This window comes from Apteryx mantelli, chromosome 18 (genome assembly GCF_036417845.1).
Source record: "Apteryx mantelli isolate bAptMan1 chromosome 18, bAptMan1.hap1, whole genome shotgun sequence".
Lineage (NCBI taxonomy): Eukaryota > Metazoa > Chordata > Aves > Apterygiformes > Apterygidae > Apteryx > Apteryx mantelli.
In genome coordinates, this window is record NC_089995.1 from 7,887,545 (window position 1) to 7,913,195 (window position 25,651).

General features: G+C 55.0%; 2 protein-coding genes across 2 annotated transcripts in view; one reads left to right on the forward strand and one right to left on the reverse strand.

Annotated features, from left to right (window-relative positions):
• RBPJL (recombination signal binding protein for immunoglobulin kappa J region like) overlaps positions 1-16,216 on the reverse strand; it is a 29,082-nt gene extending 12,866 nt beyond the window's left edge. Inside the window, exons 1-2 of the mRNA XM_067307964.1 lie at positions 16,123-16,216; positions 2,466-2,541 (exon numbers count right to left, since the gene is read on the reverse strand). Of these exons, the coding sequence (XP_067164065.1) occupies positions 2,466-2,541; positions 16,123-16,216 (170 nt within the window). The remainder of the gene's footprint in view (positions 1-2,465; positions 2,542-16,122) is intronic.
• MATN4 (matrilin 4) lies at positions 2,427-25,651 on the forward strand. The gene is made up of 11 exons (XM_067307878.1): positions 2,427-2,509; positions 16,219-16,336; positions 17,482-18,051; positions 19,680-19,802; positions 20,451-20,573; positions 20,894-21,016; positions 21,435-21,557; positions 22,082-22,495; positions 22,711-22,863; positions 24,199-24,303; positions 24,783-25,651. The coding sequence occupies exons 2-11, from the start codon at positions 16,264-16,266 to the stop codon at positions 24,839-24,841; spliced, it is 1,866 nt and encodes a 621-aa protein (XP_067163979.1). The 5' UTR covers positions 2,427-2,509; positions 16,219-16,263; the 3' UTR covers positions 24,842-25,651.

The following is a 25,651-nucleotide window of genomic DNA, read 5'->3' on the forward strand; positions in this document are numbered from 1 at the left end:
TGAAGGGCTGCAAAAGCAGCCCGCTGCTGCGAGATCGAGGAAAAGCTGTGCCCTGTCTGCTTTTTGCAGGAGACACAAGGTTTGACCGCATCATCAAGGGAAGACTGTTTTATATGGGAACTCGGGGAACCCGCACGGGGGCTGACAGGCCGTGGTGGGGTGAGAGCCGGCAGCCACATTGCTGCTTTTAGGAGAGCTGACGTTTCCCAGCGAAGCTGAAAACGAGCCATCATCTTCGAAGCAGCAAGTGCGAGCTGCTCCGTGCGGCCGTATCAATCACCGCTTTGTCCCACGTCCGGCGGGGGAACGCATTCTGCCTTCTCCTCCGTCCCCACGGGGTTAGGTAACACTGTGCGTCGCTGTGTGCCTCCTGCCGCACAGCTCGCTGCAGCCCTGAGCTTCCCACGCTTCCTGCTCAGGCCGGCTTCTTGTGTTACCTGCCCTATCACAGGCACCACTCCTCTATATACTAAAAAAGGGGAACGCAACAAAGGTGCCTTTTCAGCTCAGCCTTCCCCAGCTGCGCTCCTGCGGCTTCCCCATCCCCTGCCACCCGGTTGTGCATCCCCACTGACCCAGGCACGCTCGCGGGGCGCTGGGAAGGATGTACGCTCGCCTGGTCCCACATCACCTTCCCCCCGCGAGGGCACAGCAGCAGGGTTTGCCTCCCCCCCACCCCAAGTGATCACAAGAGCAGAAAAAGCGTTTTCCAGGCACCGACGGAAGCGTGCCGCCTTCTGCACGGCTTTCCAGCAGTGGCTGCAAGGCCGGTGCTGACACAAACCGGCTCAGTTCACAAAGGAAGCGATCCAGCTTTCTTGGTCCCCTCGGAATCAAAGTACCTGGCTCAGGAGATCACAATATGATCCTCTCGGCTATTGTTTAGGGACTGGGTCTTCAAACCATTGTTTGTGGGAGTAACTTGACCTCACGCTAACACCGTCATCAAGTGCAGTTAGCACTGAATTCAAGTGCAGAGATGTTATTTTTCACTTCTCCCCACCAAAGGAGCTGCTGTTTTGCCTTCTGAGCCCAGCTGCCCCGCAGCTTGCTGGAGACTTGCTGTCACGGAGTGCAATTGTTCTTCCCTGTGGTTAAGGAAACCGAACGTCCTAATAAAGAATACCCATTTTAGAGGTCTGAGTTATATTTTGTACTGTGCAGGGGAGTAAATGCCTGCAGTGCTCCTGGGTATGGAGTCAATGCAATGTTTATGCAAAAGGAAAAGCCATTAGAAATGACAGAAATGCGAAGCCTGCAGTTCCTGGCTTCCCTGATTTTTCAATACCTCCTTTAATCCAGACCAACCCAACCCACAAGCTCTTGTATATGCATGGGTATTTATAAATCCTATATTTTTGTCACTGCACACACAAGTGAAATTCAGCCTTTGCTGAGCTTGGGGGATTTATTGACCACACCAACAGCAAACACCAGACTAGAACAGGAAGTGCGAAAAATGTGCCCCTCTGAGCCCTGCGGGGGAACGCTGGCCGGCCGGCTGGGGCTGCTTGGCCCAGGGGATGGTCCCTGCTGCCATTCGACCGCCCCAGCAGCACCGAGGCTTTCAGAAAAGCTGGGTAACACAGTACTGTCTTGTCTGCTAGACAAATGCAAATAATGCGTGGGGTGTACTGTAATCTCCCTTTTTGTGTTCCTCATGGAGTCATTTATGTTAGTGCAAAGTGGGAGGAAAGAGTTATTAAAGCAGACGAGTCCTTCCTGCCACCGGTACGTTCATGTAAGCGCTGCGAGGAGGTGCGAGGCAGGGAAGGGCTGCGAGTCGCTGCTGATGACGCCCATGGCTCCCGCAGGGCACAGCCGCTGGCCTCCCTGCTGGAAGCTAGACCGGAGGCTCCGAAGGCCTCAGGGCCCTGCACTGCAACTGATTCAAACACACTTTCCTACTCCGTAACCACAACCTGCAGGTTTCCTAAGCTCCCGGACCATTGTCGCTCAAACCGAAGGATGCTATGAGCTTAGACTGTCTTTTCCAGGACTGTGAGTTACCGGGGTCCCAAATGCACTCCCCCCGCAGCAGAAGGGGGAGGGGGAAAAAGAAAAAGAAAAAGAAAAAGAAAAAGAAAGAAAGAAAGAAAAAGCCTCTCCCTGGCTGTTCAAGCTGCGAACAACCTCTGTGCTAAGCTTGCCTCCGACCGGCGCCTCCCACGGGTGCAACTTCCACCTGCACGCGGCTCCCCCGCGCCCCCGGGGGCCCCGGCGCGGCCGCGGGCCCCGCGGGGGAGGCCGAGGGCGCCCGGCCGCTGCCCCCGCCCGGGCCGCCCCTCCCCGCGGCCGCGGGTTCGAGCCCGGCGGCGCCGCGGGCGCGGAGGTGGTGCCCGCCCCGCCGCCCTCCTTCCCTCCCGCCTCCCGCCGCCCCGTTAAATGCCGCGCCGGGCCGCGCCGTCGAGCAGCGCCGCCGCCGAGCAGCACCGCGCCCGCGCACCGCCCCGCGCCCGCCGTACCTGGCCCAGCAGCGCGGCGGGGACCGGCTCCGCGGGCGGCCCGGGTGAGTGAGGGGCTCCGCGGGCGCTGCCGCACCTGGCGGGGAAGGGAGGGAGGTGAGGGGAGCCCGAGCCCGAGCCCGCCGCTGCCGCCGGGACGCCGGCGCGCAGCGCCGAGCACCGCGGCGGGACTCGCCGCCCCCCGGCAGCGGGGCCGGCCCGCGCAGCATTCCCGGTGGGGAGCGAGGTGAGGTTCCCCCCCCCCCCCCCCCCCGAAGGAATAGAAAGCGAAGGCAGAGAGGGGAAAGCGGAGCTTTTGATGCAGGGTTTTGCCCCAAAGGTGCGGGCTGGAGCCTTCCTAAAGCTTCCCGTCGATGTGCTCCCCCCGTCGGACCGGTGTTGCGGGGCCACCGTTTGCCCTCCCGCCCCAGCACGCTGGCCTGGGGCCTGTGCTTTTGGTGGAAATAAGCAGGCATGTTGCCCTGCGGGAGAAAGTTGCACCTATGTGGAGGATGCAAACTCTTCCCAGCTGTCGGGGTGGCTCATTTTGCAACCTGCATGCTCACTTTTTGCTTAGCTTTCGGGCAAGTTTCTACTGATATAATTGAGGACCTGTTTTAGCAGAGGAGAACAGGGTCTGATGCACCCAGGTGAAGCATACTGAGCAATATGATTGTGCAAGAAGATAAGCTTAGATGTGTGCCTTAAGTCTATTATGCACCATTTCTGCAGTCCTGGAAAACTGGGTCTGTGCATACTCATAAATATGTTTGCATAAGCAATCACCCACCTTTGGCTTATAATCCTGATCATTTCACAGGAGAAATTAGCTTTGGGCACATTTGGCACAAGCAATATTATGTGGAAAACTTGTTTAGAAAAATCAGATTATTCTGCGCTCATTATATTTGTGTTAACACACAGTCATCCGAATTAAGTGGAGTTAAGCAGATATATGCTGTGATGGTATGTGCTCCACTGGGTTTTTTCCCCTCGTTCTGCTGGCTGGCAGGAGGACTTGCTTTTGGATCTCTGCTATGATATGATACTTGCCACCAGGACATGGCAATATGAACAACAGAGTTAACTCCAGGGAGAAATTTGGCCTCATCTGAAATACAAATTCCCATCTGGAAGGCATGCAAGAGATCTTGGTATTTATAGTAAAATGACACTTTACATCTAAGCAGACGGGGTATTGCTGCATCCAAGTGAAAAAAGCTGTTGTTCATTTTTGTGGAAGCTGCATTTTTTTGAAGAATTAAAAAGCATTTATGAGATTAGTGCGAGATGGGCTTGGGAGTTACCTTTACTGGAGACAGTAGCAAACAGAAAGAACACAGCCAACAAGGCAGCTTATTGTAGGCAATTTGCGGTTGCAGAAGATGTTTGTGCTCTGATTGCTCATAACACAGTATTTCCTGTGAGGTTGGCAGTAGGGGTTAAAGGTTTTCAAGAGAAGCTTTCGTTTAAACACTTTTAAAGTTTCCAATAGGGGCCCCTTTGTTAGCTTTCCGAACAGTGTGCCTGCCTTGTTAAAAATCAGTGCTCATAAAATGCCTTTTACTAATGCTTGATGAATAGGGCTGAAACATGTGGAGAGAGAGATAAGTAGTGTGTATCTAATACACATGTGAATTACAGATGAACTCTGCTGTGAGTGAGTAAATGGGACCTAGAAAAGAAAATGCAACAAAAAAGTGATTGAGTTGTGCTTATAGAGCAACTTATTAAAAATGAGCTATTGCCAAAGAAACAGTCCCTTTTGTGCCAGATGTCATGCACGTGTCTCCTCCAGCCATGCCGTGAGGCTCCTCAGCTCCTAAGACTAGTCATTAGAGTAATTGTGTTTTCACCACTTTGGGTCCGAACAGTAGCAAATTGATCACTTGGGTTCAATTCACTTTAATGGAGCTCGAGCAGCCTGTAGTCAGAGCTGCCACAAGGGCTTCATTGAGAGGTCAGGCGCGGGAACCCGGAATTTGCGCTTTTTGTTGCATGCTGCGGGCTGGCAAGAACTGCCCCGCTATAGATCCTGGCAGCACAGGCATAGCTTTAAGTATCGAGTAACACTTTCAGCAGTTAGAAGGGTTCTGTTCCCCCTCCCGTCTTGGCTGAATGAAGAGCATTTAAAAATAGCTCCCTTAAGGAGAAGGGTATAGGCGTGTGCTCGGGAGGTTTTGCAGAAACTGTTGCACAGCTGTGGCAGTGTTTCCCCATGGAGTACCCTCCCGGCTGCCGCGTCTGGTCCCATGCGTGAAACTTTTCTGGTTCTTGGGTGGCTCCGTCCTTCCCAGTGTTTTTAGCTGGAGGCAGGATCCTTCTTCCCCAGCAAAATTCTGTCTTTGCCCATGTTGTTCTTCTGCCCAAACTTCTTCCTCGCCTTGCAAGTCCTTGTTTGCATACATGAATGTGGTCCCTCTGGTGCACATCAGAGGAAAATCTATCAGGACCAGCTCTGGTCCATTGCAGAGAGGTGGCAGTAACTTGGTTTCTCTCTCAACTTCAGCCTTCCCATCATTTGCCTGTGTCATGCTGCTTTGCTCATTGACTGCCTAGATACAGGGATGAGAGTCTTCAGTCTGTAGTCTGTGGACCCCTAGGAGTCCATGGTCTACAGCAGGAATCAACAGAGGCAGATCTATTGTCAGCAGAACTAACCCCCTACACAGGAGTCTGTCTCAGCTGGAAAATTATCAGGGGTCCACAAACTAAAAAAGGAAAAAATCCTGCCTTTGGATATTCACAACTCCTACACTTGGAGCTGCACTTGGATGGCTTCCCCACAGTGTCACATTAAACATCCCCCTTGTTCTTTTTTTCCCTCCTCTTCTTTTCACAGCATTTTGCTTTAGTTTTAACAGTACCAGCCAGGAACAGAACGACACAAAACATTAGTCTGCCTTCAAGTGTCAGGCAGAAATCTCACTTCTGTTCCTCCATTTTGTTCTCCCTGCTGAACCTCTCATGTCGGTTGCTGAGACAGATGCCAGGACGAGAACGGCTGACCCCTGCCCAGGTTGACGGTGCTCTAAAGCAAGCCCGTGGATTCCCTGTGCCGTCTGAAATGCCTTATTTCCTCCCAGCTAGGTAGCTCCATGGCCTCCTCCTGAGATGCAGATGGGAAACCAGCTCAGGTCCCAGCTCTGCCACAGGCTTCCTGTGGTCTTGAGCAAGTGGCTTTGATTCTCTTGGCTTCTGATTCTTCATCCTGCACTGTAGGACTCTTCTTGAAGGACTCTTCTTGAAGAGCCTCATGGGGCCTAAAAGACTCAATGAAACAACCTCAGACTATTCCCTGATTTCTCCTGGAAGCAAAGAGCTTGTAGGTGGCTTTGACAAGGACTCAGTGAACGCAACAGAATTAGATGAGTTCAGCTACTTACACAGATTGACTAAAAAGGGCTAATTTCACATATGCACGATGTTCAGGTCAAGTGGTCCTCAACTATGGGCCTCAAGTGCTGCTTTGAGGCCCTGGAGAGACTGCAGCAGGAGGTTTCCATGGGGCATCCATCTGTGTGCTGAAGAGGCCAGGGTGACGTCTTGATGTTGAGGTGCGAGGTTCCCCAAGACACATGCTCTTCAGCACGCTCAGAAGCAAGGTCCATCTGCTGCGACACTGATAAAAGTTCTTTCTGTGGCCCATCTCCTGTGGGCTGAGAGCATCCTGCTCCCTGAGACAGCAGCTCTCCTGTGGTGCTGTTAACAGAAGGTTGTAGTGGAGCCTTCAAGACCAGCAGTCACAGATAAGCAGACCCAAAATGTGGGGAGCCTTTAGTCTTAGACACTGCTAGAAACTGGTGACTGTCACACCTACATTCTGGTTATGTGAGAACCGTTTCCCTTGCTGCCTTTGGGATTCTCCATCTGAAAAGTATCTAGAAAAAGAATTCAGTCTGTTTTTTGCCTTGAAGTGGGCTGCAAAGTTTCTGCGTGCTTTTCTGCAGCAGCCAAGTGCTCCTCATTTCCTGCTATTTCAATTATACTCCTAGCAGGATGGGTAGGATAAAGGGGGGAGGCACAAGAATATTCTCCTGGCATATTTCCTTATGCCAACACTTTGAGTCACGTCTGCTGAGTGAGAAATATGATATAAAGATTTGGAGAAGGAGGTCAGGCAGCAAATCTATGATCGTGAGGCTAAATTAGCAGGCGCTCTCTGTGGTTGTGCTTGAGGTCAGCTGGGGATATTGGCTCAAGTGAATTCAGGAGAAAGATGTCCTGCAAGTGACTATCAATCCCATTGCTTCTTAGAGATACTGGCTCTGCTGCATCAGCAGCTCAGCAGACAAACTCTGCACCAACCTAGGAACTGATCTGGGCCATTTCCCGTTCCTTTGCGGCTAAACGTGCATATTTCTGGGGGGGCAAAAATGCATTCCAGCACCTTCCTCCCAGAACAAGAACTTGGGCCATGGATTGCTGTCTCAGCTTCTGGATGGCCCAGAGCTCTCTTCCTCCAAAACTTGGAGTCTCTTGGCCCAGTCCAGCTCTCCTCCATGGGCTCCTTTGTAGATGAGCATTTGTTTTTTGAAGAGAGTCAATAAGGTGGATTCCTTCTCCTGTTGATCACTTTTCGTCAAAATGCAAGAGTATCGCAAGAGTCACCCAGTTTTGTTAAAATATTGGATAGAAGGCACTGAGATCAAATTTTTTGAAAATTTTAATTTCATTCAGGAAAGCTGCTTTACTAAGATAAGGTTGTTTCATTTGACTTCTTATCTAATTTCTTCTCTTTTTACCCTTTCTTATGGCACATTAGTGCTTATGTTAGATTTTGTTCTGTTCTCTTTATTTTGACATTATCAAAACAAAAAGTTCTAACAGCATAGAAATGACATGATGTGATGTTACACCAGCAAAATATTTTGATGCTTCTGATATAACTTTCCCTCCCTGTGATAAGTTTAGAAATTCCCAACTTGTTGCTCCAGTTTGGAGTGAAAACCACACTTGTGTCAGAATTTCATGTGGGGTCACGTTTCCTCTTTGTGGTGTGTGGGTGTGTGTGTGTGGTGGTTTTTCTTTTTCTTTTTTTCTTTTTTTTTTTTTTTACCAGTTTGGGTTTTGGATGCCTTCTTTTCCGGGGCTCGCACATGGAACCTCCCAGGGAAGTCTCAGACGTGCAGAAGGTGCTCCTGGGGCGAGGTTGGTGCTCGCCATCCCCTCAGCATTTGCAAAGGGTCCGTCAATGGCCTATTGGGATGTTCAGGGAGCACTTGACAGTACAGTAAGTGTGTTCTTGGATATACCCCATGTCAATAGAAGTTATTGCTAGAAACAGCCAGGGAGCCTAACTGAAGTCAGCAACTGGATAATGCTGTGTTTGAGCTTAAAGAAAATCCACAAACTCTCTTAACTTCCTGCTGGAATTCCTGATGCTCTCCCAGAACAACCATGTTTCTCCCTCTCCACTTAGTCCTTTCTGCCCCAACAACCCAGACCTGGCAAGAGCAGGTGAAATCAGGGCTCAGTTTGCCTCTTCTGTAGTTTAGGGAGAAGGTGCAGCATAAGGTCTCCATTGGGATGGAGAAGAGGAAGAGGAAGAGTGATGCCACCAGCCCTTCTCATATAGGGACAATCTCTTGACATGCAGGCATTACTTGACCATCTGATATTTTCTTCTTCACTATATCTTTACCACCTTGTAATTCGCAAGTGTTTGGGGAATTTATTCTTATCAGCTGTTGCTGTGGTAGCCCAGGTACAGTCTGTTTTAGTGTAGAGGCAGGCTAGACAAGAGGCTTTTGTCCTAGCTGAGTTGCAGAGCACTGAGAAATATTTTTAGGAATAGATCAGAGGCAAAGACCTCAACTACTATCATGGAAAACATCTAAAAGGGAATGCTCTATCATTACACCTAGCATTTCCCTTCCAAGAGGATTTCCTATGTCATCTCATTGTATATGCCTGTTAGGACAGGACCAACGCTAAGTCCGTTTAGAATATGCCATGAGACAGACTTTTGTCATTCACCCTGAAAATGAACAGAAACCTCTTTTCCTACCATCCTCCCTGCTCAGGCAACCTGTGCTGTGCAGGAAAATGCTAATCATAGTGAGCACCAGAATGAGCTGCATAAAACGGGGAACTGGCCTTTTGCAGAGGAGCAGGAGGAGAAGCAAAAAGTCCCTTTAGCATCCAGCAAAGTTTTCCTGTTACAGTACTCCTGCTGACTTGCTCCTGTTGGGTTTGAAGCCCTTATGTGCTGTTTGAGAAATACAGCCTTTGCTTTAAACAGAGTGTCTTTCCAGGTGGCACTTGGCCCAGAAAAGCTACCGTGGAGTTGTAATCGGAGAGTACTGTGATGTCCTGGAAATAGTCTGCTCTTGTTCTCCCACACGTGTGTTTTGGAAGAACCAAGACGAGCCCTTAAAGAAAGGGGAGGGGGATCGTTTTATCCTCTGCCTTGCCCTCGGGCTGGAAGCTCACACCATTTCTCTGGTCTTGCATGCTTGCTTGCGCTCGCTGAAGCTTTCTTGCTCCAAAAACTGCACAATTGTCCTCGCTCTCATGATCTGCAGCTTGTCACCCAGTGGATCTGGAGGACCAGCCTTGAGACACCGGAGCTCGATCAAGTGCAGTGTCAGTGCTGCCTGTAAAATGGTCCTGAGCATGCTCCCGTGGGTGGATTTGGTGTTTGTGGGCAGCAGAGGCACAGCAGGACGGTTAGTCTGGATTGCACCCCTGGGAGCTCTACGCCCATGGTCTGGGATGCCCTGGAGACTCTGACTAGCAGGAGGGAGGAGGCGTCAGATTTGGTTAAAATCAGTTCAGTTAAAGCATGGGGGGGGGGGGTGGCGAGGGATGCTGTGAGGACTGACAGCCCCCATGTTTGACAGAGACAGCATGTGATACGCTGCTACCCACAGTGGATGCAAGAGCCCCGCTAGGGATGGATCCCAGCGCTTCCCTGAGGGTGCGCAGCTGGGGCCAAACAGGAGCTGGGAGCTTTGCGTCCAAGTTGTTTGCAGAGGCTTGGGAAGGGAGGATTCGGCAATGGGGGGAGGCAGCCCCTGCGCCGGGGGGGACGTTTGCCCACCTTGTCTTGCAGGGAGACAGGCATGCGAAAGCTGGGCAGGCTCTGCTGCGCGAGGGCAGCTCCGGCTCTTCATTTGCCTTTTCTTCTCCTTCTCCCCTTCAAGCTTGGTGACATGGGCATCTGCATGCCAGGTTCGTCTGCAGGGAGCGGTGCTCCAGGGCTGGGCTTCAGTATGAGCGGCTCTGAAACGGGGTTGGAGAGGCCCAGCAGCCGTGGAGGGAGTCCTGCACAAGCACCGGCGCTGCTCGTCCAGAATCCAGGGCACAAGGTAGCCGCAGGCTGCCGGAGATGTGCTAGGCTTGTTGAAGATGGTGGGACGGGGGATGTGCCCAAAGCAATAGCGTTTGCAGCTGTGAGTCTGTGCGGAGCTGGGCTGCCAGGTGGGAGAAGGTGCTGTGGAAATGCTTAGTTTTGCTTCTCCTTGGGGGAATAAACGGCTCCAGAAATGGCTGGAAAATGACACTGATAAAGACAGTTGTGGCTCACTCCTGAACCCCTCTGGCCCTCCAGCAACTATTTCACTGTAGCATGAGGCAAGTGTGGGGGTAACGTCCCCTGCCCAGGGAGCAGGGTACAAGCCTGGCATCTCTCAGGCTGCAGCTGGCTGGTCTATGAGAGCCTGAGGTGGACTTAGTGCACCTTAGTTCCTGGCTTTGCCTTTGTGCCTCAGTTTCCCCTGCTGGGAAATGGGGAGGCTGACGCTGCTTTACAGGTAACAAGCTCTAGAAGAGGACAGGTATTACTATTCCCAGAAAGAAGCTGAGAAACACAATTCCCCTTGAAATTGGACTTAATTCCAGCGAGGAAGAGAAAGCAACCTTTGGGAAGTGCTCAAAGAGAGGGTGGATCCCAGCTCTGGGGCAACCCTAGGCCATTCACACAGCTCTCAAGCTGAGCATCTTCCAAATGTCTGGGCAATGTGGCAGAGGTCTCCTGGGGTTTCCACAGCAAAACCTGACATCAGCAGATGCCTCCAGGTAGGCATAATTTGCCTGAATCTTTCCGTCAGCTCTGATCCTTGCCCACAGGGCTGGAGTAGCTCACACTTCTGTCGTCCTTTCTTGGTCCTATATGTGCTTTTTGGGAAGTCTGTTTCTCTCCTGGGCATGGACCTGAAGGATCGCTTGCTGTCTCACCAAGGACAGATGCAAATGTGCCTCCCTGTCCTCCAGCCTGAGGCCAGGTCTTGCTGTCCTGCTACTGCTGTCTGGGCAGGTTTTGAGCCTGAGATAGGTTCTGAGCAGGGGAGTCTGTGTCCAGGCCCTCGAGTCCGTTTCAGGGCTTTTTGGCATTGCTATTGAATAGCACTCAGGTGGGAGTTACGTTATGGCCTGCCAAAACTGCCTGGTTGGCCCTCTGCAAAGAAAAGCCCTGCAGTCTGGTGTAGAGCAAAGCAGGGTGTGCAGAGACGGACGGGCTGTGTGAGTCACAGGAATAGCGTGTCTAGGGCTGCTCTATTGCTGGCCGAGATGTCCAGGGCAGAAATATGTGCTATTAGCTCGTACCACTTGCTGCATCAGTGCCGCGTGCCCCTGCCATGCCGGCCCGTGGTGCAGGGTGCCCCAGCATCCCCCGTGCAGGGCAGCTTGCTGTGCGCGCTGCCGCCCGCCTCCTCCCGTGCTCGAGCACGCCACACGTGGCGGTGCTCCCGGTCTGCTCGTGCTCTGCAAGCCTGGCGCAGCCGGGCCCTGTTGGATTAGCAGTGCGATCGGTCAGAGGCGTGCTGGCTGTGTCGTGCTCCCTGCAACGCGCAGCGAGTCCTTGTCCTGGCTTCTTGCGTGTTCAAGAAGCCGGCGCTATTGCTCCTCCAATGTGCTCAAGGTTTGCAAATTGCAGGCAAATGGCTGAAGTCAGGCTTTTTCTTGCCTTAAACAAAAATCTTGGCTAAAGGCTGAGGTACCCAGCTGTACAGGATCTCGAACCAGGTTGCATCCGAGACCTGGCTCTGATTCCATAGCCATGATCTGAAGTCTGCTTTTCTCCTCATGACACTACAGTCGGGGCATTTGCTAGGTCTGTGAATGCACTGCCATCTCCTGAGCCTTTGCCCCTTCTCTTTCTCCATCTGCTTCATCCCCTCCCTCATTCAATATATAAACCCCTCAAACCGTGTAAGAGCAAGGAGAACACAGTAGATGTGCATCCCTTTGTGGCAAGCCCTGTCCCCTGCTCCCTGCCAGGCACTGCTGTTTTGGGTTGTCTCTAGGAGGAGATGCTCCCAGGTCCCTGACCTGCGCGGCTGAGTCAGAAGAGGAATATTCAGAACATTTCTATTAACCTGTAGCCAGGAGAGAATTGCCAAGGAGGCTGTGCTGAAACCCAAAGTAGGTGTTTTTTCTGAGACTCAGCACTTGGCAGAGAATCCAGACAGACAGACATTCGGAAGAGCAGAGAGGGAGGCAAGCAAGCCGGGGGGCAGCCCTGGGGGGATGCGCGGGGGGAAGGAGGCACCGGTGCCCGGGGAAGGCATGCCGACTTACCCGCTTGCCTTTGGAGATTCATCTCTGAGTCCTCCTTGTCCAAGATCACTGGGGGAGCTGAGAGGTGTGTGGGGTCATTGCTGACCCTTCTGTCCCTTAGTTGTGGCTCTTCCTTCGTCACCCTCTTTGCATCAAGTATTAACCACCTTCAGCAGTGAAGAGCAACAAACTGCCTTTCCCCTGTGTTGCTTAGAAAGGTCAGGAAATGGTCCGAGGTGTCCCTCCGAGCTGGGACCCCCTCCGAGCTGGGACCCCCTCTCGCCTGCTAAGGGGCTGGCCGGAGCCCTCGGCCCGTCGCTGCAGCTGCGGCGGCTCCCCCGGCCCTGCCGGCAGCGCTCGCCCCAGCTGAACCTCTCCTGCTTTATAGCTCGGCTTTATCTCAAGGTCTCCCGGCGTTTGAGCCGGCGCTGTGTTTGCCTTGCGCTGCAGCACCTGCCTGCCAGCCGTTCGCTTCCCACCCACCTCCCTCCGGCGCGCGGCAAGGGGAGGGAGCAGGGGCTGCCTCGCACTACTGGGGGCCAGGAGCAGCCCCGGTGGAAGCCACCTAGCAGGGGATGGAGGAAGAGATGACCTGGCCTTCAGCCTCTCACTGGGCTTGAGGTCTCCATCCAGTCACCTTCTCTTCCATGTCCCCCATGGCTCTGCTGCTGGGCGTTATGATTTGGGGATTGCCACAGAAACACCCTCTCGGAGCCAGGGCAATGTCCTAGCCAGGTCTCTGCTGCAAGGACTGGTGCTGTGTGTGAGATGGAGCCACTGTGCCATACCCTATCTGGGCAACGTTGCTCCCGTCAGCCTTGGAGTGCGAAAGCTTCTTCCAAAAGTCAGATGCTGTTAAAAATAGATCAGTCATGAACTGGTTTTCTCCTCCTTGGCTCCTGGCCTGAGAGCTCATTCCTCTCTCTGGGCTGGCTTTGAAGCTATCTGGATGCTGTGAGATGCAGGCTCCATGCCAGCCTGCTATTGCAGCGAGACTTGGAGAGCAGAGATCTGCAGAAACGTTAGAGATGGCATGACTGCCCCCAAAATATTTAGTGGTTAGTGAGTGCTTTCTCCCAAAAACAGGATCGCTGAAAAAAAAATCTGCTGAAAAAAAATGGGGAAAGCAAACTGGGCAAGGGGAGGGGGCTCTTTGCTTCTCCCTTTGCGCGTGGTGCTGCTGTGAGGGCGAAGGCACCCAAGTGCCCCAGGCGGTGCTGGAGACGGCAGGCCACAGAGCGACGCCGTGATCGAGGGGCTTGGTGCTGCACGTCCCCTCGTTTCTGAAAGGCTGGAGCAATCCTCCGGGCCCCTTCGCCGGCGCAGCGCTGCCCGGCTCCTGCTCCCTGCCGCGGCAGGGCTCCTTCCAGCGGCTCCTCGCCCTTCGCTGCCCCCCGGCAATGCGCGGCTCCGTGGGGCCCGGGCAGGCAGGGCTGGGTGCTGGCCCGGGCAGGACGCCGCATCTCGTCTGCACGCCGCGTTTGTCTGGCTTCAGCTGCAACTGCTGGGTTTGGTTTGGACTTTTCCTGCTGGATTTCTGCTGTCAGAAACCTTTCCCACGGAGATAGCTACGTGACTGGGTGCAAGTCAGTTTTTAACCTCCTGTTGACTAAAATAAAGATAGATAGTAAGTCTCACACTTTGGTATTGATATTCTGGACCCCAGTTCCTTCTTGTAGCCCTTTTCTGGCTTTCTGTCCATCTGAGTTCTTCAGTGTCACTTTTCAGGTGCGAACACTGAATCTAGAGACAATTTTAAGATGCAGCTGTGAAATCTCTTATCAGCATCCCTGCTATCAAATACATTATGTTCAGGGCTGCACATTATCACTTGGCAATTAAATGGAAACCCTGGTGATGAATTATAACTGAGACCTCACGGGGCTAAATAAACATTGGCTGATAACTACTGATAAAACAAATTTCCAATGTGCTCTTTAAAAGCAGTGCTCTAGTATCTGTTCCCGGGCATGGTGCTGTGGGTCTCCTGGGGGAAGCCGTGTTAACTGTGGAATTTACCCTGCAGCATCCGAGGTTTCCAATGGGAACGGGAGCTGCGGAGCCGGCCCAGCGTGGTGGCAGGGTGCAGGGTCCTGCTCCAGCGATGCCACGAGCGGCAGGCAGACGCGAGCCAGGCAGATCCCTGCTCACGGGCAGTGACGGAGCTGTCTCTCCTCACGTCCCTGGGCGTTTGCAGTGGGTTTTTCTCCTGAAGGGTGAGGACGGCTATAGCCCGACTCCAGCCGCTGTGATGCTGAGTCGTCCCTTTTCCTTCCCGTAGAGATCGTCTCCTTTGACTGCAGGGAAGCAATCTATTCCCAAGTAGTTTAACACCAGACTTGCACGCAGATCAGTGTCTCTGGAGACCGTTTCTTAGGGGTGCAAGATGCCAGTTTAACCCGAGTATCCCCCTCTGAGAGTGATCGCTTAACAAGCGATTTATCCTGAATGTGAGCAGAGCGGAGCCGGAGGGTGCTGCCAGGCTCGCAGTCCTTCCTTTGCATTGGGAACGGTGTCCTTGCATCTCTGTTTTATCCCCTCAGGTTATGTTTCCCCAGAGCTGCCTCCTGCTCTCCCTCCCTAGCCACGTCCTGGGTGCCGCGGGTGCTCTCTGGGCTACCACGATCCCCAGCCCTGGCCCTGGCCGCGTCCTCAGTGGGGGGCTGCACTGCACCTCGCGCCTGGAAGGGCCTTTCCGGGCCTGCCGGACCTGAGCTGCCCCGGGGTCTTTGGGAACAGGGTGGTCGTGTCCCCTGCCCCTGCCCCAGCGGGCTCTCGACGAGGCCGGAGCACAGAGCTCTCTTGAGCGGTACGAGGAGTGGGGCTAGGGCTGGGTTTGAGTTTCGTGGTGGATCAGATTATTCCGGCGGTACCTAGATAACGACTCCTGATTTTGCTCTCATCATACCAAGGCCTTATTGTTTAGCAACTTGTATTGTTTCTCACTTCTTTTACTAGGCTCGGATGTTGCAGGAGTGTTGGCACCCGGCCTGTGCTTGTGTTATAACACTTCCCCCCTTCTCCCCCCACCCCAATAAGTGCATGTCCCTCCAGGAGCCAGGCCAGGGCAGCAAAAGCCAAGGCAGGAAAACAGAGATGGGCAGAGAGGGAGAGAAGTGGCATGCTGAGGTTTTGGATAACCAGTCTAAAAAACTTACCCGCAAAATTTGGGCACCCACGTCACACACATGAAATAATCGTCCAGGTACAGAGCACACTTCAGAAAAGCCACCGAGAAGGAGAGCGCTGCAAAACACTGGTGAAGACTGGTGGGTTTGCTCAAGGTAATGCTTCCCCTGAAGAAGTGAGAGCACCAGACTGGCATGTGCTGAGGCATATCCCTGGCCAAGGACCTGGGAACGTGGGCAAACACATCTGCACAGGCACGGTTGTGTGCCTTGTGCTTGTGGAGGCTTTTGCCTTCTGCTCTCCGAAGGTAGTTTGGAAAAAAACAGAGATTAAATTTATGGAACTCCTTGGAAAAATGTTTTTTGCCAGTGACTTATAGGGACTTCTGAGTAGCTTTTGTCTTTGCTGGTGTTAATTTGGGGGCTTCTCTACCCAGCACACTGCTGGCATCCCTGCAGTCTGCCGTGAGGAGGGAGTGTCGGGAGAGCCATCGCTCCACATTCCCGGGTGCAGATTTCCCGCTTTTCTTCTGGCTGAAGAGAGCAGCCGTGCAGCCAGTTAAAAAGTGTTTGGCTGGACATCAGATCTGCCTGGTTTGCAAGTGAAAATAAGGTTTGTCTGCTGGCCAGCTCCACCCAGAGCAGAAAATCAGACAGCTTTTTTTTGCTTGGCAAACCATTGCTTCTCTAATGAAATTTAGCTGCGCTGAGACTGCCAGTCCTCAAGCGGGAAAAGTCTCACGTGGGTGCAGAGAAGTTTGGGGAACTGATCTGCAACAACTGCTATTGTTGCCCGAGGTTTTTGGCACTGCCTGGGTGCACCACGTGCGTGTTTTCGCCTGGAGGAGCTGCGAGTGAGAGTCTGAGCCCCGGGGGACTCGAGTCCCCCATGGGAAAGTTCCTCATTGGGCTCTTTCTCAGGGAAGAAGCAGTTTGCTGTCTTGTTCCCCCCATTTCCACTCCTTCAATCAGAAGGTCAAAGCCTTCTTTCCAAAGACTGGCACACGTGTTTCGATTCCCATGGGCACCTGCTGAAGATATCCCACCTGGGTTGGTGTGGGGAGATGTGCTGATGCCGTAGATGAGTGCTTGCAGGCAGTGGCTGCCTTCAGCACTGATTTCGTGTTGTCTTCTCCCCATAGTGAGTTCCCCAAGTCCCAGAAGCTGTGTGGTCTTGGATAGCAACGATGAAGCTCCTACCTATTGCTTCTCTCTTCCTGCTGGTCCTAACAATGCTGGAAGCCAGACCAAAACCTGCAGGTGAGCCCAGGCCAAGGCAGTGGGATTTGAGTGGGAATTGTTTGGTGGAGAGAAAGAAGTGGGGCAATAAAACCCTTGGAGAACAGCATGCTGTTTGAGGTGGGGAGACCCAATGCCCACTCTTGGTGGCGGCACCGAATGGAGAAAGGAGCCAGCTTTGCCTCAGAGACCTCTGGGCATTCTGGAGCAATCGCGATTAAAGCCCTTTCTGGACATCATCCCGTGGGGACCTGAAGTGTCTGCTTACCGTTAGGGCCAAGTTCTCCCAGGCTTGGGTACAGATAAGCCAAGCAAAATATATTTATTGGCATTTCACTTGCTAACAGTCTCCTGGTTCGCGCTGGGAGTTACATTCAGGTATCAAAGAGAAGCTCTTTGGCTAAATCCTCTCGATGTGCACGCCCTTAGCAGTGCTTTTCACTGTGTCGTTAAAGAAAAGGCTCCGCTTTCACACAGAAGCGGGCAAAACGGAGTAAAAACCAGGTGAGGCTGGAGTTGCAGGAGGAATACAAGAATTGCCCACACTTTCATTTTTCTGCTTGGCTCCTGCAGGCCCAGGAGCCCGTAAAGCACAGAGGCTGGGAGCTCTCTCTGGAGCATGTTTGCAGAGGACGGCACAGGGCACCAGGCTGTTTTATATTTCGATGCTCCAGAGGTGGAAACACCACTGCCTAAACCCATCTTGCCAGGGCAGATCCTGGCAGACAGAGGTGTTTCCGCAGCCCCTCGGGGCAGAGCAGGGCAGCGAGAGGCTCTCGCCAAGCAGCTCGGAGGCTGGGCACAGCCTGAGGCCGTCGGCAGCTGGAGAGGGACAAAAATGCAGGAAGCAGGAGTTGGATCTAGCTGCCAGGACGATATAGGGGAGGAGGGGACAGTGCCATTCCCCTATAGCCCCACAGCCAGGACATGTCTCTTCTGCATGCCCCCAGGGCCGGGTCCTCCTCCTGCTCTGCCAGGCACCTGCCTTGGGTTCATTCGGCAGTGGGAAGGTGCCGGTGTGGGGGCTGCCCAAGCCTGTCCTCTCCATCCCCCCTTGCAGCCCTCGGAGCAGCCCTAAAGCTGCCTGATGGCTCTGCTCCCAGCCCTGCTCCCTGCAGGGCACCGGCCGGCCATGGGGTTAAACCATCTCTGTGCTCCCCTTCCAGCCCTGAAGTGCAAGACGGGCCCCCTGGACATCGTGTTCGTGATCGACAGTTCCCGCAGCGTGCGCCCCTTTGAATTCGAGACCATGCGGCGGTTCATGATCGATATCATCAGCAGCCTGGACGTGGGCCCCAACGCCACGCGGGTGGGGGTGATCCAGTACTCCAGCCAGGTGCAGAATATCTTCTCCCTCAAGACCTTCTTCAAGCGGGCAGACATGGAGAAGGCCATCAACAACATCGTGCCGCTGGCCCAGGGCACCATGACAGGACTGGCCATCCAGTACACCATGAACGTGGCTTTCACCACGCAGGAGGGTGCACGTCCACCGCACAAGAAGATCCCCCGGATCGCCGTCATCGTGACGGACGGACGGCCCCAGGACCGCGTCAGTGAAGTGGCCGCCCAGGCCCGCGCTGCTGGCATTGAGATATACGCCGTGGGCATCCAGCGGGCAGACATGAACTCGCTGCGAGCCATGGCCTCACCACCGCTGGAGGAGCACGTCTTCCTGGTGGAGTCGTTTGAGCTCATCCAGCAGTTTGGCAAGCAGTTCCAGGACAAGCTCTGTGGTAAGAGAAGTCCAGCATGGCCGCGGGGAGGTGGTACGGGGCGCTCGCTGTGCCTACTCCTTGCCTCTGAGCCTGGCACAGAAACTGGGCCAAAAGGTGACTTTTAGATGGGTATTTGTGGTTGCATCCAAGCAGGTTCCTCCAGCATGAGCTCTGGAGAAGCCTCTTGAGGGAGAATTGGGGGCTTTCCCATAGTGTGAGCAGGGCGCTGGCGACTGCGGTGGGGAGGGGGAGAGGCTGCGAGCGCAGGCTGAGGTGCACCAGGTGGGAGCCGCAGGTCAGGCCCCTGGTTGCATGACATAGCCCCATCTGTGTGACCCGCAGAGGCCTGGCCACAAGCCCAGCAGACTGCGCTGGCTCCACCAAAGCTCCCCAGCAGTGAGAGAGGTGCCAGGAGCCACTCTGCCCTCGCCAAGAGCAGTGCAAAGGGGAAGCGCTGGGACATCAGTGCCCCGGCGAGTAGCCGGCTCCCCGATGCGGTGCCTTGACAGGCAATCTTTCCTTTGGTCACCTTTCCTTTGCGTGGGTGAGATAAAGCAAGCTGCAAAAATATTGCTAGCAAGTGCTTTTCTTTGCCTGTGCCCCGTAGCTCTGCCCTGAGCTAGGACATAGCAGTAGCAGTAATGGGAGGACTAAATAGCGGAGAGGGGGAACTGGTTTCCCTGGATGCGATGGGGCAGATGACCCATCCCAGAGCTGCGGATGTGTTTCGGCATGGCTCTCACAGGGTCTCCTCCTCCGCGGACACGTGCATGACATCTGCTGCCTGCGTGTTTCCCATGCACATTTGTATTGAATAAAATCCTGGCTGCGTATCGCTGCTCTGCAGTATCCGGCTGGTCTTGCCTGGAAGCGGAGAGGCCGGTTTGCCCCGTAGCCGCATCGCGCTGGTGCGGTTTGGTAGTCTCACACGCTGGGGCCTGGCTGCAGCCCCTGTGCTGACGGGCTTTGCCAGATGCCTCGCGCTGCAGCTGGTTGGCAAGAGCTTGCTCACCAACTCTAGTTTCCGTTAAAGGGCAGAAGGCCACTGCCAGCGTCCCTCAGGCAGCGTTTCCTTCCCGGAGTGGCACCGGTACTGCCAGGGGACGCCCGAGCCTGGAGGGCTGCACCGACACAGCAATGTTGGGCGATATCGCTCCAGAGGCCTCCCGGAGCCCTGATACGCTTGCGGGCCGTACGCCTTTGCTTGCCGTGCCGTGCTGGTGCCTGCCTGCCTTAGCATTCGTTTTCCAGCCAAATCTGCAGTCCCCTCTCTGCACAGAGGGGCACAAATGCTCCCAGCCTCTGCAGGGCTCCTCTGGGGCTGGAGAACAGCACCCTCCAGCTGGGCTCAAGCAGTCGCTTGTTCAGCTCAAGCTATTAACGGTATCAATATTGAGCGCTGATTTAGTGCTTGGCTACGTGCGAAAGCTGAGGCCCTGCGCGGCGTGCAAGAGCTGTCTGTGTCCATGCACGGGAAATGGGTGCGTGAGCGTTCGGGGCTGGCAGGCCCCAGGGTGTGCAGCTTGCAGCGACCGCTCCGCGGGGCCTGGATGCTTTGCCTGCAGGGACAGGGCGCGCTCGGGCGCTGGGGTCCCTCACGCATCCGGCATGCCCGCGAACCGCTGTAATGCCCTTCTGTCTTCCAGGGGCGGACATGTGCGTGGAGCGGGACCACGGCTGCCAGCACAGCTGCGTGAGCATCCCCGGCTCTTTCTACTGTGAATGCAACCCGGGGTACAGGCTCGACGTGGACGGAAAGACGTGCTCCCGTAAAAACCCTTTTTTATTCTAACTCCCATAGAGGACTTGCAGTTACAGGTCGTGTGTAGGGAAGCTGGAATACAGCAAAGACCTCGTAATGCCAGTGACAAGCTGAGGTGCTCTATTCACTGGGTGTCACAGCCTCCCATTTGTGTAATTGCTGAAACAGTGCTCTGTGCTAATGAGTTTGTGCTTTTTGCCTGCTGGCTCAACTGTACCACGGGAACCTCTGCTGACAGCAGTAGGAAAGGCCTACAGACTAGACTACTGCACTGCTAAATCCTGGTCGCTTCTCTGTGCTGGGACACTTGGGGCTCACGTGGACACAAAACGCTGTCCGTGATGTGACGTTACTCCTGGCACTGTGTACTGGAGAACAAATGTTCCAGCCACTGAAGTGCACCATGTTTTGGCCCCATATTTTGTGTGCAAAGCTGTATTGGTTGGCACTGGCCACTGTTCCCGGGACTTTTCCTTTTCGTCTCGTGGTGCTGTGCATAGGGGAGCTCCCTGGGACTGTCTGGAGCAGTCCTTGCTCCGGCTGCCCCGGGGGACAGGCTTGCCCCAGGTGCCGACGGCACACGTGCCTCCTCTGGGGCCAGCGGTGCCAGGGGGCCAAGCAGGGAGCCTGACGGGGTGTCTGCTTCCCCCTGCAGCCATCGATGCGTGTGCGGATGGAAAGCACGGCTGTGAGCACCAGTGCGTCAGCGCTCATGGGTCCTACTCGTGCCGCTGCCGCGCAGGTTACTACCTCAACCAGGACAAGAAGACCTGCACGAGTAGGTGGCTGCCTCCCTTCCTGCTGCTTCTTCCCTTCCTTCTTCATCTGCTTCTTGCTCTTCCTCTGTTTCGCTCATCTCTCAATAAATCAACCCTTCCCTTTCTGCCTTTAAGACCTTCCCCTGCCCTCGGTCATGCCGAAAGCAAGGGCTAGGAGCTCTCTTGGTTTTAGTGCAGTGCTAGGAGTGTGCACGAGTCCTGCTCCTGGGCGCTCCGACCCCACACAATGGCTAGTCCACCAGTGATGGCAGAGCCTGTGGGGCTCAGGGCACAGAGCAGCCCCTGCCAGGCCTGCCCACGTGTCTTCTTCTCCCGCCAGTGATCGATTACTGCAGCTTTGGAAACCACAGCTGCCAGCACGAGTGCGTGAGCGTCCCCAACGGGCACTACTGCCGCTGCCGCAGCGGCTTCACACTTCAGGCTGACAGCAAGTCATGCAAGGGTGAGTCCCATCTCAGCGTCACGGGTCTGGAGAGCCCTGCAAGCGCAGGCTGCAGCATGCAGCAGATATGTTTATGTCCTCCTGGCACCCCAGTGAAGGGGGAGAGGGCTGGCACACATTAGAGGTGTTGCAGGATGCTCTTCCTCCAGCTGGACCCCGAGGGTTGAGCCTTCCCACTCCCCTAATCCGGGGTGCTGGGACCTGACCTCCACAGCTGTTCTCCAGGGAGCTGAGCAAGGGTTGTCCGTGGATCAGGACAGCCCCTGTCCTGGAGAAGAGGAGCGCTGACTGCCCTCTGTGACGCCAGCCGTCTTCCCAGCCTTGCCAGGGTCCCTGGGAGGGAGAGGTTTCTGCAGGCTGTTCCCAGGCTGTGCTGCTCGGATGAAGATAACCGTGTGCCTTTGGCTTGTTATTTCAGCCACCGACCTCTGCAATGGGGTGGATCATGGCTGTGAGTTTAAGTGCGTGAGCGCTGAGGGCTCTTACCGCTGCGTTTGCCCCGAGGGACAGCAGCTCCAGGCTGACGGGAAGACGTGTAACAGTGAGTACAGGGATGCAGTGTGTGGCACCCTCGATGTCCGGGACTCGGTACACGGCTCTTGGGCACCCAGCAGAGGCAGGGCTGAACTGGGAACTAGACTGTGGATCTAAGTGGGAATCTGAGCTGTGTTGAAGAGAGGGCAGAGAGCCTGCTGGGCTTGGTGGAGAGCCCCGGCTGCTGGATGGGGGCTGTAAGGGGCACTGCATGGACAGGTGAGGGCTCATGTCCTTAGAGACGTGGCCCAGATGTAATGGGAGTTTTGGGGAAAGTTTCAGGACAAGAGAGACCTAGGGGAGAGACTTTCAGGGGATGCTGGGGTGGGAGTGGAAGTCTTCAGGCTGAGATGTCTAGACACGCTCTGTCCTGATTCCCAGCTTCAGCCTAGCAGCAAATCCAGGGGACACATCCACACAGTGGCCTGAAGCCCAGCAGGTCTGCCCCAGCCCTGTCCACCCGTGCCCTCGGCAGTGTCCCCTGGGCCGCAGCTGGGCTGGGCCCTTCTCACTTTCCTCCTGCGCCTGCAGAGTGTGGGGCTGGGCACGTCGACCTGGTCATGGTGATCGACGGCTCCAAGAGCGTCCGGCCCCAGAACTTCGAGCTGGTGAAGCAGTTTGTCAACCGCATCGTGGATCTGCTGGACGTGTCCCCTCACGGCACCCGGGTGGGGCTGGTGCAGTACTCCAGCCGCGTGCGCACCGAGTTCCCCCTCAACAAGTACGCAACGGCGGACGAGATCAAGAAGGCAGTGATGAACGTGGAGTATATGGAGAAAGGCACCATGACAGGCCTCGCCCTCAAGCACATGGTGGAGCACAGCTTCTCCGAGCTGGAAGGCGCCAGGCCTCTCTCCCACAACGTGCCCAGAATTGGGCTGGTCTTCACAGATGGGCGCTCCCAGGACGATATCTCTGAATGGGCCAGGAGAGCAAAGGAATCAGGTACGGGGGGCAGAGGGCTGAGGAAACTGCTTCCTCCCCGAAACCCTGTCACGCTAAGGGGGACGCCCCGGGGCTGAGCACCCCTGGGAACCCCACATCCCTCACAAGAGCCGCTCCGCGTTGCTCCCTCTGGCTGGCATGGGACTGCTTGGGGCTGGGGCCAGCGGGTCTGCACTGTGCACGGTACTGAGGAACCGTCCCATCCTCCCGCACAGGAATCGTCATGTTCGCCGTTGGTGTTGGCAAGGCTGTGGAAGAGGAGCTAAGAGCAATTGCCTCCGAGCCGGTGGAGCAGCACTTCTCCTACTCAGCAGACTTCACCACCATGACCCATCTTGTGGAGAACTTCAAGCTGAACATCTGCCCAGGTGGGTGCAGGCCAGTTCCGTGGCCCCCATCCCCAGTTGCACCAGGCCAGCTCAGCCCCAAGATGAAATAAGACCTCCTCCCCCTGGCAGGATGTCCTGGGTAGTTCGGATGGTTGTAACCAGCCTGTGTCACATCCATTAATATTCTTACTGTCACAGTAGTCTCCTAGGGACAGTCAGTGCCACTAACCCTGAGACTAGAGAACTCAGCCAAGGACATGCAGGACATCTGTGGCAGAGCAAGGAGTCCAGCACTGGCTGCCAAACCAGAGACTCAGGCTCTGACCATTAGGCCACCCTTTGCTTACAAGCCATGAAGATGCGTGATGTGTCAACAGTGGGGGCCATCAGACAGCGGTCACGTTTGCAGCTGGGCTGGTGTTGTCCTAGTGTTTCTCTCTCTGGATCCTTAAGGCTGTTGTGGACACAGAGAGAGGTGGATCTCGGAGGGATTTGAAAGAGGAGAAGGTAGAGCCAGGGCATGTTTAACGCGAAAGGGATGGTGTGCGAGCAGCAGCTCCTGGTGCCATTGCAAGGGCAGGGTCTGGGGTCACACCGTGTTAAGGGATATTGGCACATCCCCAAGGATGGCTTATCTCCTCGTCCAGACCTGCCCTTCCGCTGCCGGCAGGTGAGAAAGGACCGACCAGGTTACTCTGGGTGGCCTCCCTTGCTGCCCTGGGGAGGATGAGCAGCATGGCACAGCTGGCGCTGCAATGTCCTCAGCATCCGATGGGGCTCCAGTGAGGCTCCAGGCCCCAGCTCAGTGTCCCACCCTTGCTAACCTAGCTCTGAGCTGCCCTGCTTCCCGGGTTTAAGGCAAACCGAAGCCCAGCGCTGCCTTTCCTCAAAGCGCTATGAAGACAGCGTTTCACAGGCTGCTCGGCACCCACTCCTGCTCTGTGACAGCCCTTGCAGCACCCAGCCGGTGGTGAGGGCACCCCGGGGAATTGCTGGGACCTGTTACAGACCGCAGTGGCCGGGAGGACAGGCACGTCAGTGCGATGTGCTCAGCAGCTCCTGGGACTGTCGGGATGCTCTGCGTCCCTGCAGCCTGCGGCAAATGGATTTAGAGGGGGGATGTCCACGTGGGGACTTGCTCACTGTGGGTTGGTGCTGGAGATGAGCTCACTGGGATTTTGTTAGATAAGCAGGGATCCAGCCTGAGGAACACAAGCCATTTAGTAATACTGGAAAAAGAGGGGAAAATGGGAAAGAGCCGGGTGCCCTGCGTGGGGCGGGGGGGGGAGAGCCTGGCGCAGGGCTGCCCGGGACGCTGGGGCGCTGGCCGTGGGGAACGTGCCTCTGACAACACCCGAACTCCCGCGGTTTCAGAGGAGGGCAAAGGGGAGATGGAGATCCGCAGCCCGTGCGAGTGCGAGGCGCTGGTGCAGTTCCAGACAAACACCGTCGCCATCCTGCAGAGCCTGACCGAGAAAAATATCCTTTGGGGTGATGCCCGAGCTCGCAGCAGGCTCTGCCGCGTGCAGGACAGCCTGCGGGACAGACCGGCTCATCGTAGCTGGGCGGGCTGAGTCCGGATCCATGGTTTGGGAGGTGCGGGGGTGGCAGCGGATAGGAAACAGATGTGATCAGTGCAGTCTGTCCTTGCTAACGGTGCTGGCAGAGCTCTGTCTAGCCAGAAGGCAGCACACAGCTCCTAGGGGTCAGACAAAAGGATAAATGGGATCGGGGAGAATTTAGGCTTTTTGAAGGAAAGCAAAAAGCAGTGCTGCGGTGTCTGATATCCCGGCGTGGAAGCCAAGTCCCACCTGAGGTCTCGTGGCACACCAAGGTGAGGCTCTCCCTGGGCGCAAGCAGACTTGAGTAAGGCTCAGTCTGCTCTCGTTTGGGGCCCAGCCCTCATACGTGGCTCACCGGCCTCTCCTGGCTCGCGCCGGTTTCCTTAGCACGCTCACTTGCTCAGATGACGGCCAGACTCGAAGACTTGGAAAAGCAGATTGCCAACAAGAATTGATCCTTGCAGAAGGCCAGGAGTGCTCAGACAGGAGCACGGAGAAGTATGGTAGCCATGTGACATTGCTATTGCTAGATTATTGTAAACCGTCGTTATTTGTTCTTGTATCACAAAATCCCGAGGGGGACTCAGAGCGTGTTTAAAAAAACAAAAAAACAAAAGTCAAAAAAGAACTCAGCCAAACCCCCCTGTTGCAAAGCAAATGGGTTCAGCCTTTGCTGTTACCTTGTTCCTCCAAGCTGGCGTTTGGGATGAGGTGGGATGTGACTGCGTGGTCAGTTTGGGCCTTCGGAGAGGAGATGTGATGCACGGCCATTTCCTAGAGCGGCTGGGATGGACCAGCTGCTGCTGGCCCCAGCCTCACTGCAGAGGCCCCCGCGCAGCTCCTCCGGCTGCTTTGCAAGAGGAGAAACACGGTGAGCGCGCCCGGGGAGTTTCTGCTGTCTCCACGTCTGCTGCGAAGCCGTGAGACGGGGGAGCCTGGAGCCCCGCGGGAAGCCTGGCTCCCGCTGTGCGGCTCGTCCCCGCGCCCTTCGGAGCGAGGGAAGGGAGAGCACAGCCCTGACGTGCCCCCGGCAGGGCGCAGGGTCCCCGCGGAACTGCCCTTCGCCCTCATTTTGGCAGAATTGTATCAGAATCAGTCGTTATCCCGTTTGATTTTTATCAAATAGCAAAATAATAATAATTCTCTCTATAAATATCTGTGTGTGTGTATATATATTTCATTTTGAGAGCAGGGTAGTACTATTTTTAAACACTTCTTTTATATATAAATTTCTATCCTGACAATAAAAACATGGAAGATTTCTA